Genomic DNA, 9,916 nt, shown 5'->3' with positions numbered 1-9,916 from the left:
TCGCCTCGCACTGCTGCCTGGGCTCGGCGCGCGGGCTCTTCCTCTTCGGCCAGCCTGACTTCTCGTACAAGCGCAGCAACTGCAAGCCCATCCCGGCCAACCTGCAGCTGTGCCACGGCATCGAGTACCAGAACATGCGGCTGCCCAACCTGCTGGGCCACGAGACCATGAAGGAGGTGCTGGAGCAGGCGGGCGCCTGGATCCCGCTGGTCATGAAGCAGTGTCACCCAGACACCAAGAAGTTTCTGTGCTCGCTGTTCGCCCCCGTCTGCCTCGACGACCTGGACGAGACCATCCAGCCGTGCCACTCGCTCTGTGTGCAGGTGAAGGACCGCTGCGCCCCAGTCATGTCCGCCTTCGGCTTCCCTTGGCCCGACATGCTCGAGTGCGACCGTTTTCCCCAGGACAATGACCTCTGCATCCCCCTCGCCAGCAGCGACCACCTCCTGCTGGCCACAGAGGAAGGTAAGCCCTCCCTCCTGCTTCCCCGCTCCCAGCAAGGCCGAGGCGCTCCCGGGGGACCCCGCCCCTGCCCGGCCTCCCGGTGCGTCCCCGCACCAATCCTGGGAAGGGCAGACGCCCTGGTCGTCATCGCGACAAGCCTGGGTCAAATTTGAGACCTCCTCGTCCCCATCCCACGTCTCTCATTCTCCTCCGGAGTTATACTTAGGGAGAGTTATTTTTAAAAGAAATAGACGAGCACGAAGAACGGAAAGGCGGCCTTTTGAAAAATAGATGTCCAGTTATTAAAGATGCTGGCGCTGGGGCTGCGCGTCTGAGCGCGTCGAGGGTGGCAGGAGTAGAGAGGGCATCTGGCCCTGGCTCCTCTGTCAGCCTCTCAGCCCCCTCTCACCTCCAGGCGGGACTCCAGTCCAGGAGCATTTCCCCTGCGGGCAGGATAGCCTGGTGCACCAGCGGGTAACCTTCTAGGGTACTTTTTGTCCTTTGCTAACTTGGGTTTTGGAAATAAACCTGGGCTGCCACAGAGCGTGTGGAAAACAGTGTTGGTTGTAAAGGCTCAGGTGTTTGAGGAGGAGGGATTTCCGTCACTATCAGCTTTTGTCTTAGGAGTGGTTTTCAAGATTAGCGGGAGAAAATCGTGCAAAAGAGAGTTTCCCGGGGTTTTAGAAAACAGAGGGAGAGTTTCTCTGCAAAAACCATCAAAGCAATGGAAACCTTATGGGCTCTTGGTAGCCCCCCTGAGAGAAAAACACAATCAACGTGTGGGGCTGATTTAGGGCCCCTGGGATGCGAAGGGGGCTTCCTTATGCCTCTGGGATTCGGCAGCTTTTCTCTTTCAATCTCTAATTGTTTTCCTACAGACATCATTAGTTCAGGAAAATGCAGAGTCTCTTTAGCAATCTTTCCTGGCAGGCACCATGAGTTTGCGATCATCTTATTGGTTGGATTTCTAATTTATTGCAAATGTTTGGCATTTTTCAAGCATTTGTCCAATATATACCGTAGACCAACCAATACAGGTTAGTAACATTTTATACAACCTCCTGGGAGCTCCTAATTGGAAATATTTGATTTTGTATGGGTGAGGGGACTTAAGGGCTGTTTTGTGTGTGTTGCTTTTGTTTTTTATTTCTTTCCACTGTCAACAGCAACATTATACATGGAACATTTACCCCAAAAGTCACCTTTCTCCCTCAAAATAAAAGTTCGCATTCTTCAAAGTTTGTTCTCCATGATTTTTCTGACTAGTCTGAGAAATAACTCCTGTTATGAATCACATAAAGTTTTTTCCTATTACTAAAAATCTTCTAATTTCACCTACATTTTAAAGGCAGCATTATACGTTTTCTTTTTTCCTTTTCCCAAGAAATCAGATTGTTTCAGAAGAGACTTCAGCGGGCTCTCTAGCTGTGCTGGAACACAATTCTTAGGTTTGGTCAGACCCATAAACCCTCTAGCTTCATCTTTGATTAGCTTCAGGAACGACAGCTTTGTTTGCTTGTTCTGAGTTTAAAACAGGCAAAGAGGAGCAAGAAGAAACAGTACAGGGAGCTTGTTGATCACAATTAAATAATTGTCTCCTAACTCAAGCACAAACTTGGCAGAAGGCACAGGTGACAGAGAACTGATGAGAGTGGGTTGTTGTCATCAGTGAGGTGTGTTCCCAAGGTGGAAACAGTCCTTATGTGGTCCTGATGGCACTAGCCAGCCATCTCCCCCATCCAGGGTTGAAAAGACTCCCCAGAGACACAGAGTTCTGCTGAATTGAGTGGGCTATGGTGGTGTCCTGCGACTGAGAAAGACAATCTTCTGGCTGCATTTTATGGTTACGGGTTTTCCCAAATCCCTCAAGGGTCTCTGGCTCTTTGGGTGCTTTCTTCTTAGGAATAACTTTTTCAAACTGAATCTGTCCCAGGGATGGAGAGGATGAGCTGAAACACTGCACCCTGTTCCAGCTAACTGTGGCTACCCACCTGCACACTCTGCCCATAAAACCCATTTATCTGAGAGTCATCAATTATTAAACACAACTTTTTGTGTTTAATAATGCTGTGTTCAACATTTCTGGCCACCAAAAATGGAAAGCATGGGGAACTTTTTAGGAATGAATGATCCTACTTTTATCGAGGAGGCAGAAGCTGGGGTCCTATAGGACAATTGCTCCTCTTGCCTGGAAAAGTCCCTTCGAGTTGTTTATAAACGCCACCTGCTGTTCCCTTTTAAGCAAGTTTACTAAAAAGACTGTTTTTTCACCTTTCTAGCTCCCAAGGTATGTGAAGCCTGCAAAAATAAAAACGATGATGACAACGACATAATGGAAACTCTTTGTAAAAATGATTTTGGTAAGTAATACAACAGCAATTTCACATTCAAAAGTGTTATTTTTACCAATAAGACATAAAGGGACAAATAATTAAGATGGTGCTTGATAAAGATTGAGTAAAACACAATCACAGGTCATGCTTCCCAAAATCATCTACCATGGTTTTCCTGGTTCCCTCCTTACTGAACTGTCTTGTACTGAGCTGTATCTTGTTATGAGAGAGTCATTGTTCTGTTACGCTCTAACCAAATCATGAGAATTACTCCAGTCACCAATTTTCCATGGCACATTTTTAATCTCATTTTGGTTTTTTCTTGCCAACAAGCATAATCTTGAGCCATATCCTCTTTCAATTACTTGATGTGTAATTGAATGGACGTAATTATTAGCCCCAGCAAAGCAGGTTCAAAGCACTGAATTGGCCACAAACGAAAATTTACTCTAGCATCAAAATATTTTTATTTTATTCAGAACCCATGATGATTTGCTCCTCTGTGTTCTACCATTAGTATATCTATCTAAGGTACAGGTTAATCATTTGTCAGGGAGAGGTTCCTAAAATTCAAATAAATGGTTTACTGAGAAGATACCTAACATGGGACTCCTAGCAACCTTGAAACACCATCTTAAATCTTTCAAAAAAAATCATTTTGTGCACCACATAATTTTTTAGTTATAATTCCACAATAACTAAAAAATATACCTGATGTCAGAGCATCAAGATGCAATCAGCAGTTAATTAGAAAACTTGAAAATAATAACACTATTGGCACACTATCACACCTGGTTATAGAACAATTTAGAAAATATTTACAAACCATTTTCCAAAATATTTAAGTAAAATTTGTAATTAATTTGTATCTTATAATTTAACATTTTAAAATTTTTTAATGAATAAACCTAGATACATTTGCCACATTTTGGCAAATAGTTTAAAAAGAAAAAAATCTGAGAAATTTACTTTACCAAGATACATGAAAGATCCAGTGATGACAAGGACAATAAAAAATATGGGTGATATGTCACTCAAGTTCCACAAAGTATAAGTCACTCCCCTCGAGAGGATTCTAAGAGAAAAGAGAATTGGGAACTTGTCCGCATGGAAGAACCCCATCAGCACCTCACCTGCTGACTTCAGGCCTTAGGACTAAGGTGAAGAGCCCAGTTAGACACTAGATCAATGGTGAACTCAGAGCTGGGAGCAGCTGAGAACTTCACCCACAGTCCTAAGGTATTCTTGCTTTCATCCTGTTCCAAGGGCAGCACCTTTTGGTGTGTCAGAGAGGTTGGTACCTTTTAAAAATATTTATTCACCTAGCTGGGCTAGGTGGCTCAGCCTGTAATCCCGTGCCTTTGGGAGGCCGAGGTGAGTGGATTGCCTGAGCCCGCGCGTTCGAGACCCGCCTGGGCAATTTGTCGAGACCTCATCTCTACAATAAATCAAAAAATCAGCCAGGTGTGGTAGCGCATGCCTGTAATTCTGGCTATTCGGAAGGCTTCTGCCGGAGCCCAGCAGGTCAAGGTTGCGGTGGCCGGGAGCGGCCACTGCACTCCAGTCTGGGCGACAGAGTGAGACTCCAACTCAAAAAATAAATAAATAAATAAATAAAAATATTTATTCAGACACAATTTAAATTTACTGGTCAACAGATAGGGTCCCTGCTCTGTCCACCGGTAATAGACTCTAACATCCATATTAACATTTCCACATTTTCAACAAAGCCCTTGAGACTGAGGGAAATCACTGCAGCTCCCTCTGCTGATGCCGTCCCATTCTCTTTACCTTGCCATTCCAGAGAACTCAGGCTCAGTCAGGTCCCTGAAACCCTGGAACTATCCAATCACAACTCCTTGATGGCTCCAGGTATCTTCCAGGAAGTGTCTTGCGTTTAACCTTGACTAGTCCCAAAACAACCATAGCCTAAGTATCAGCAAAGGTTTCCCACTGTCAAAGAAGAAGAAAGAAGGGAGGTAGCTGGAAGTCTTAACCAACCCTTCCCCACAGGAAGAGCCACAGATGGAGCTGATAGGGTTTCATATGGCTGGATTCAAATATATACAACTCTCAAACTGGCCAAAGGCCAGGCAAGTCAGCAGCAGACAATTCCAAATCAAAGTGCCTTACCAAACACAGTTCTTAGCTTCCATGCTACAAGACTTAATTAAGAGCAGGACAGAAAAATATTGTTTTAATAAAATGTATCTGAAAAATTCTATCATTTCTTCTGGCAGCTTATGTCCTTTACATAAAATACAGGTCTCTCTCCTGACGTCCATGAGAAAGCTGGTTGTTATATCATAGAGCTCCAAAACAGTTGACTTTGGGAAACACACACACACACACATACACATTACTCACTGGCTTTGTGGATGCCCCATCAAGACCTAAGTCATAAAATGGGTGTGTATGGAGGGCGCTCTAGTGTTCTCTCTCCTTAAAGAGAGAAAAATCTTCCAAAACAACATGGAAGTTAAGACACAAGGTACCACACATATGGATACCTCATAAGCTTTGTTTTCTATTTCTCCACTCTCCTTTCGACCCATAAAGGGATCATGAAGCACAATTTCAAGAACTGCAGAGCATACTCTCAGTTTATAAGCAGTATTTGATATTGCTTTTGTTCTTTGGGGAGTAATGGTGGAGTGAAAGTAAGAAGCGTAGACATCTAATTTGTTTAACTTGAATCCTCCTGGAAAATATCACTCTTCCCCACTGTGCTGCTGACATACAGGGAAAATGTGGAACACCTCCTGACTTCAGTTGTGCAAGCACTGATAAATTTTTTAAAAACAGCTTAGAACTCCCTTCCTATGTATACAACCTACTGCTGGACCAGAGAGTACCATTACCTCTGTCTCTTACCACATTCTGCATCCCCATCACATCTTCCAAGGCAGGAAAAGTTTAGGGAACTTTGAGTTTGGTCCCCACTGAAAAAATCCAAGGAGGAAACTCCTAATATTTTCCCATAGTGAGAATTTGCAACACTTTGAAGCAAGACAAAGTTGAATAATAAATCTTCCTCCTAGTTAAAAGTGATGATTTTTCTGATGTTTGAAGTTCAAGAATGTTTCATTTGACCAAAAACCCTACCTGTGCTATAGACAAGGCTCTCACCAACATTTCCACATGGCTTGTTCTGGGACCTGAATCTTATAAACTCAGAGAACACAGTATACAATTCAGATGAATACCTTATCATACAAAACCATGGTTCACCAAGTCATAGCATCCTTGATTTACTTTTATAATTTCCTGGTTGACTAGAAAGCCATCCTCAGTCAAATTACCTTTCTATTTTTTTAAAAAGAAAACCTCAAAGAGTTATACACAGAAAACTCACCTTCTATTACTATTTTAAACAACAGATTAAATCTTCTCAAAGTCAGGAAGTCATATTTGCACACCATCTGCACAGAATGGTGGCATCCACAGTCTTAGAACACATTGGAGTTGGACACATTAATGCTACAATCAGTACAAAAAAAAAATTGACATTGCCTCAAGAGACCACAGTGGGGTTACAGGAGATGGTTTGGGAACAGGAGTTCTAAGTACTAGACTCAATTAGGAAACCACCTAGCTAGGTGACCTCATACATGTCACCCAGCTTCTCTGGATTTAAGATTATTTGTGTACTAATAAGAGATTCCAAGAGACGATCTCTTCTAGCCTTAAAATTCTATCCCTTTCCTGCCTTCACGGAGTCTTGAAATTTAACTCCAGCGTGTTTTGTAAGGTTTTCTTTCCCAAAGCATACTGTTCATGACTATAAAACATGTCCTTTATAGTAAACCACTTTCTTTTGGTCTTTGCATTCTAATGAGTCTACATGTACATTTTGGAAACCGTACATATATGTTCTGTAAACGCCCTGGCCTTGGAAGGCATATGAGGATGAGGTCTTCAGAAAAACACTTTTATGGCTCAACATGTTGTGCTCTTAAAAAAGAGACTTGCATATTCTTTTTTCTCCTAGTTACTTTACCAAATCAAATGCAGCTGTAAGATCAATTCTCCCTCCCTGTAATCTGTTCTTTAGAAAACAATGATTGTGTGATACAATTTCCTTACAGGTTTGTCCAAAAACCCCTCTGACATAATAAATCGAGTTTAAAGTTTACGGACACAGAAGCATCATGTTTCATCCCAGACTCAGGCATTCCTTTTCATGCTAAAGTTTCCAATAGGGAAGTCATTTGTTGGGAGAGAGTGAACCACATGCAACCTTCTTACAAACACAAGGAAATGAAAAGAGTTGATTGAGTCCTGCAAAGAGAGAGGGTTTTGAAAGAATGGTGGGTTTGAAACAAAGTGCGTGGCAAATGTTTTGAGGCTTTAAAAATGAAGCCACCTGCCTCCCCAGGTCTCAACCTCCTACCTGCAACCTCTGACAGTCTCATGGGCACCAGGAAGCTCCTCCTCCCTCCCACAGGCCGAGTCACACAAACAGAAAGGGAATAGGGTAAGGAAACTAGCAATGTGGTACTGCATTCCCTCGACGTCAACAGTATGATACTTTCTTGCCCTCTCTCATCTTCACAGCGCTGAAAATCAAAGTGAAGGAGATAACCTACATCAACAGAGATACCAAGATCATCCTGGAGACCAAGAGCAAGACCATCTACAAGCTCAACGGCGTGTCCGAGAGGGACCTGAAGAAATCTGTGCTGTGGCTCAAAGACAGCTTGCAGTGCACCTGTGAGGAGATGAATGACATCAACGCACCCTATCTGGTCATGGGACAGAAGCAGGGCGGGGAGCTGGTGATCACCTCGGTGAAGCGGTGGCAGAAGGGGCAGAGAGAGTTCAAGCGCATCTCCCGCAGCATCCGCAAGCTGCAGTGCTAGCTCCCGCGCGCGCCCGGTGGTTCCGAGGGGCAAGCTTCAGGGCTCGGCTGGCCACGTCTGCTGGGGGACCTCAGCTCCAGGCTCCCAGGCACAGTCCCGGCGGTTCCGGTCCCCCTGGGGCAGCCTCCCCCTGCCTTTTGCACGTTTGCATTCCTGGCATTTCCTGAGTTATAAGGCCCTAGGAGGCCCCAGGAACGGATAGCTGTCTTCACATAAAGGAAAAACCCACCCGAATCTTGTAGAAATATTCCAACTAATAAAATCATGAATATTTTTATGGAGTTTAAAATAGCTCACTTTAAAGCTAGTCTTGCATAGGTGCAACTGTGACTTCGGTCTGGTTTTTGTTCTTCTGTTTGGTTTTGAATCTGCTGATTTTCATGTCCCACTGAGGTTGTTATAACTCGTCAATTGCTTCATTTTGCTCTGTGGCCCAAGTTTGTGGCTCACAAGCCCCATTGAGATAAAGCTGATGGTCATCTCAGCATCCTCCTCAGCTCCAGGCTGAGGGTCTCTATGTCTTAGAACATCTTCTCCCTCCTTGGGAATTTAAACTGTTACATGTATCACATTCCAGCTACAGTACTTGCATTTATAAAAAAAAGCACATTCATCATTCCTCATAGCATGATTTCTTCAAATAAAAAGTAAGAGACATTAATTTTATAATTGACCTGAGTACTTTAGGCCTTGTTTAAGACAGTTTTTGCTTAATTCTCGCAAATTAAACCATTGTAGGTGACCTGTAATATACATAGTAGTTTACCTTTAAAAGTTGTAAAAATATTGCTTTAACCAACACTGTAAATATTTCAGATAAACATTATATTCTTGTATATAAACTTTACATCTTGTTGTACCTATTCCTTGTCTTCTGTCTTGTCTTCTTAGTGGAAGGAACCAAGAAAGAGCTACGCGTGAGTGGTTTACTTTCTGCAAGGTCTAGCCCTCCAGCGGTTTGAAGTTAATCTGCTTCTCAAGTGACTCAATGTGTCTCCCTGTTCACCACTCTGCCCATCCACCTTATGCCTCACATCTCCTGCAGAATTCACCACAGCTGACCCTGCAGGAAGCAGAGATGTGCAGGCTCAGGAAAGGGCTTGCCTTCTTTGTTCCTTCTTGTGGCCACACTCCTCCAACCTTAAGGATCACAGCTTTATAGTCATGCCTTACAGCAAACTGAGATTTTCATAATGAAAAAGAATAGCCATTGCAAAATGTTCATTCCTTCCCTACTTTAACGCTCAAAGACAGCCATGGTTCTCTTTTATACACTGGAGCACAGGGAATAGGAAGGGGATGGTGAAAAACTCGAATTAGGATAAGTGGCAGATAGACATCTATCCATAAAATATCTACCTTAGTGTTTGGGGGCTAACAAAATACAACAAATTTATTTCTCACAGTTCAACAAGGTGGGAAGTCCAAGGTCAAGGTGCTACAAGATTCAGTGTCTGATGAGGGCTCTCTGTTTCACAGATGATGCTGTCTTGCTGTAGCCTCACATGGCAGAAGTAGTGACAAAACGACAAAGTTCCCTTGGCTCTTTGTTTTTTGTTGTTGTTGTTGCTTTGTTTTGTTGGGTTTTTTTTAGGCGGAAGCTCTGTCATTTAGGTTGGAGTGCACTGGTGTGATCTCAGCTTACTATGACTTCAAACTCCTGGGCTCAAACAATCCTCCTGCCTCAGCCTCCCTGGTAGATGGGAATGCAGGCGCACACCAACATGCTCAGCTAAATTTTTATTTTATTGTAGCGATAGGGTCTCGCTATGTTGCCTAGGCTGGTCTCAAACTCCCACCTAGGCATCTCAGAGAGCTGGGATTATAGACACCACGGCTCTCTTTCATAAGGGCACTAAACCCATTCATTAGGGAGTACCTTGGTCTCATGACCTAGTCATCTACCAAAGGCCCTACTTCCTAATACCAGCACACTGGGGACTAGATATCAACCTATGAATTTTGGAGGGACACAAACATTCAAACCACAGCCATGTCCATCCAAATACTTCATCATTTTTTTGTGGAACCTCCACAGAAATTCTATTAGGCATATGAGTAAACTGAAGCCCAGAGAGATTAAAGCAGCACAGCTCATAAAAGGCAGAGCCAGGGTTGAGACTCAGGCCTGTCAGACCACAGATTCTGCCTTCTATTCAACCTATGACTGATACAGAAATATGACGGCACTCACCTGTTTAACAAATATTCCAAGCCTCTGCAATGTGTCAGACCCTATTCTAAGTGCTAGGGATACAGACATTAGTCCTTGTTCTC

At 43.5% G+C, this 9,916-nt stretch overlaps 1 protein-coding gene across 1 annotated transcript; it reads left to right on the top strand.

The window, feature by feature from the left end:
* SFRP2 (secreted frizzled related protein 2) lies at positions 1-8,502 on the top strand. The gene is made up of 3 exons (XM_008071910.2): positions 1-465; positions 2,724-2,804; positions 7,335-8,502. Exons 1-3 carry the CDS (start codon positions 135-137, stop codon positions 7,637-7,639), a joined length of 717 nt encoding a protein of 238 aa, XP_008070101.1. The 5' UTR covers positions 1-134; the 3' UTR covers positions 7,640-8,502.
* Positions 8,503-9,916: the final 1,414 nt, after the last annotated feature.

Source organism: Carlito syrichta, unplaced genomic scaffold (genome assembly GCF_000164805.1).
Source record: "Carlito syrichta isolate Samal-C Ts95f unplaced genomic scaffold, Tarsius_syrichta-2.0.1 Scaffold314788, whole genome shotgun sequence".
Lineage (NCBI taxonomy): Eukaryota > Metazoa > Chordata > Mammalia > Primates > Tarsiidae > Carlito > Carlito syrichta.
This window is presented reverse-complemented; position numbering and strand designations above follow the sequence as displayed.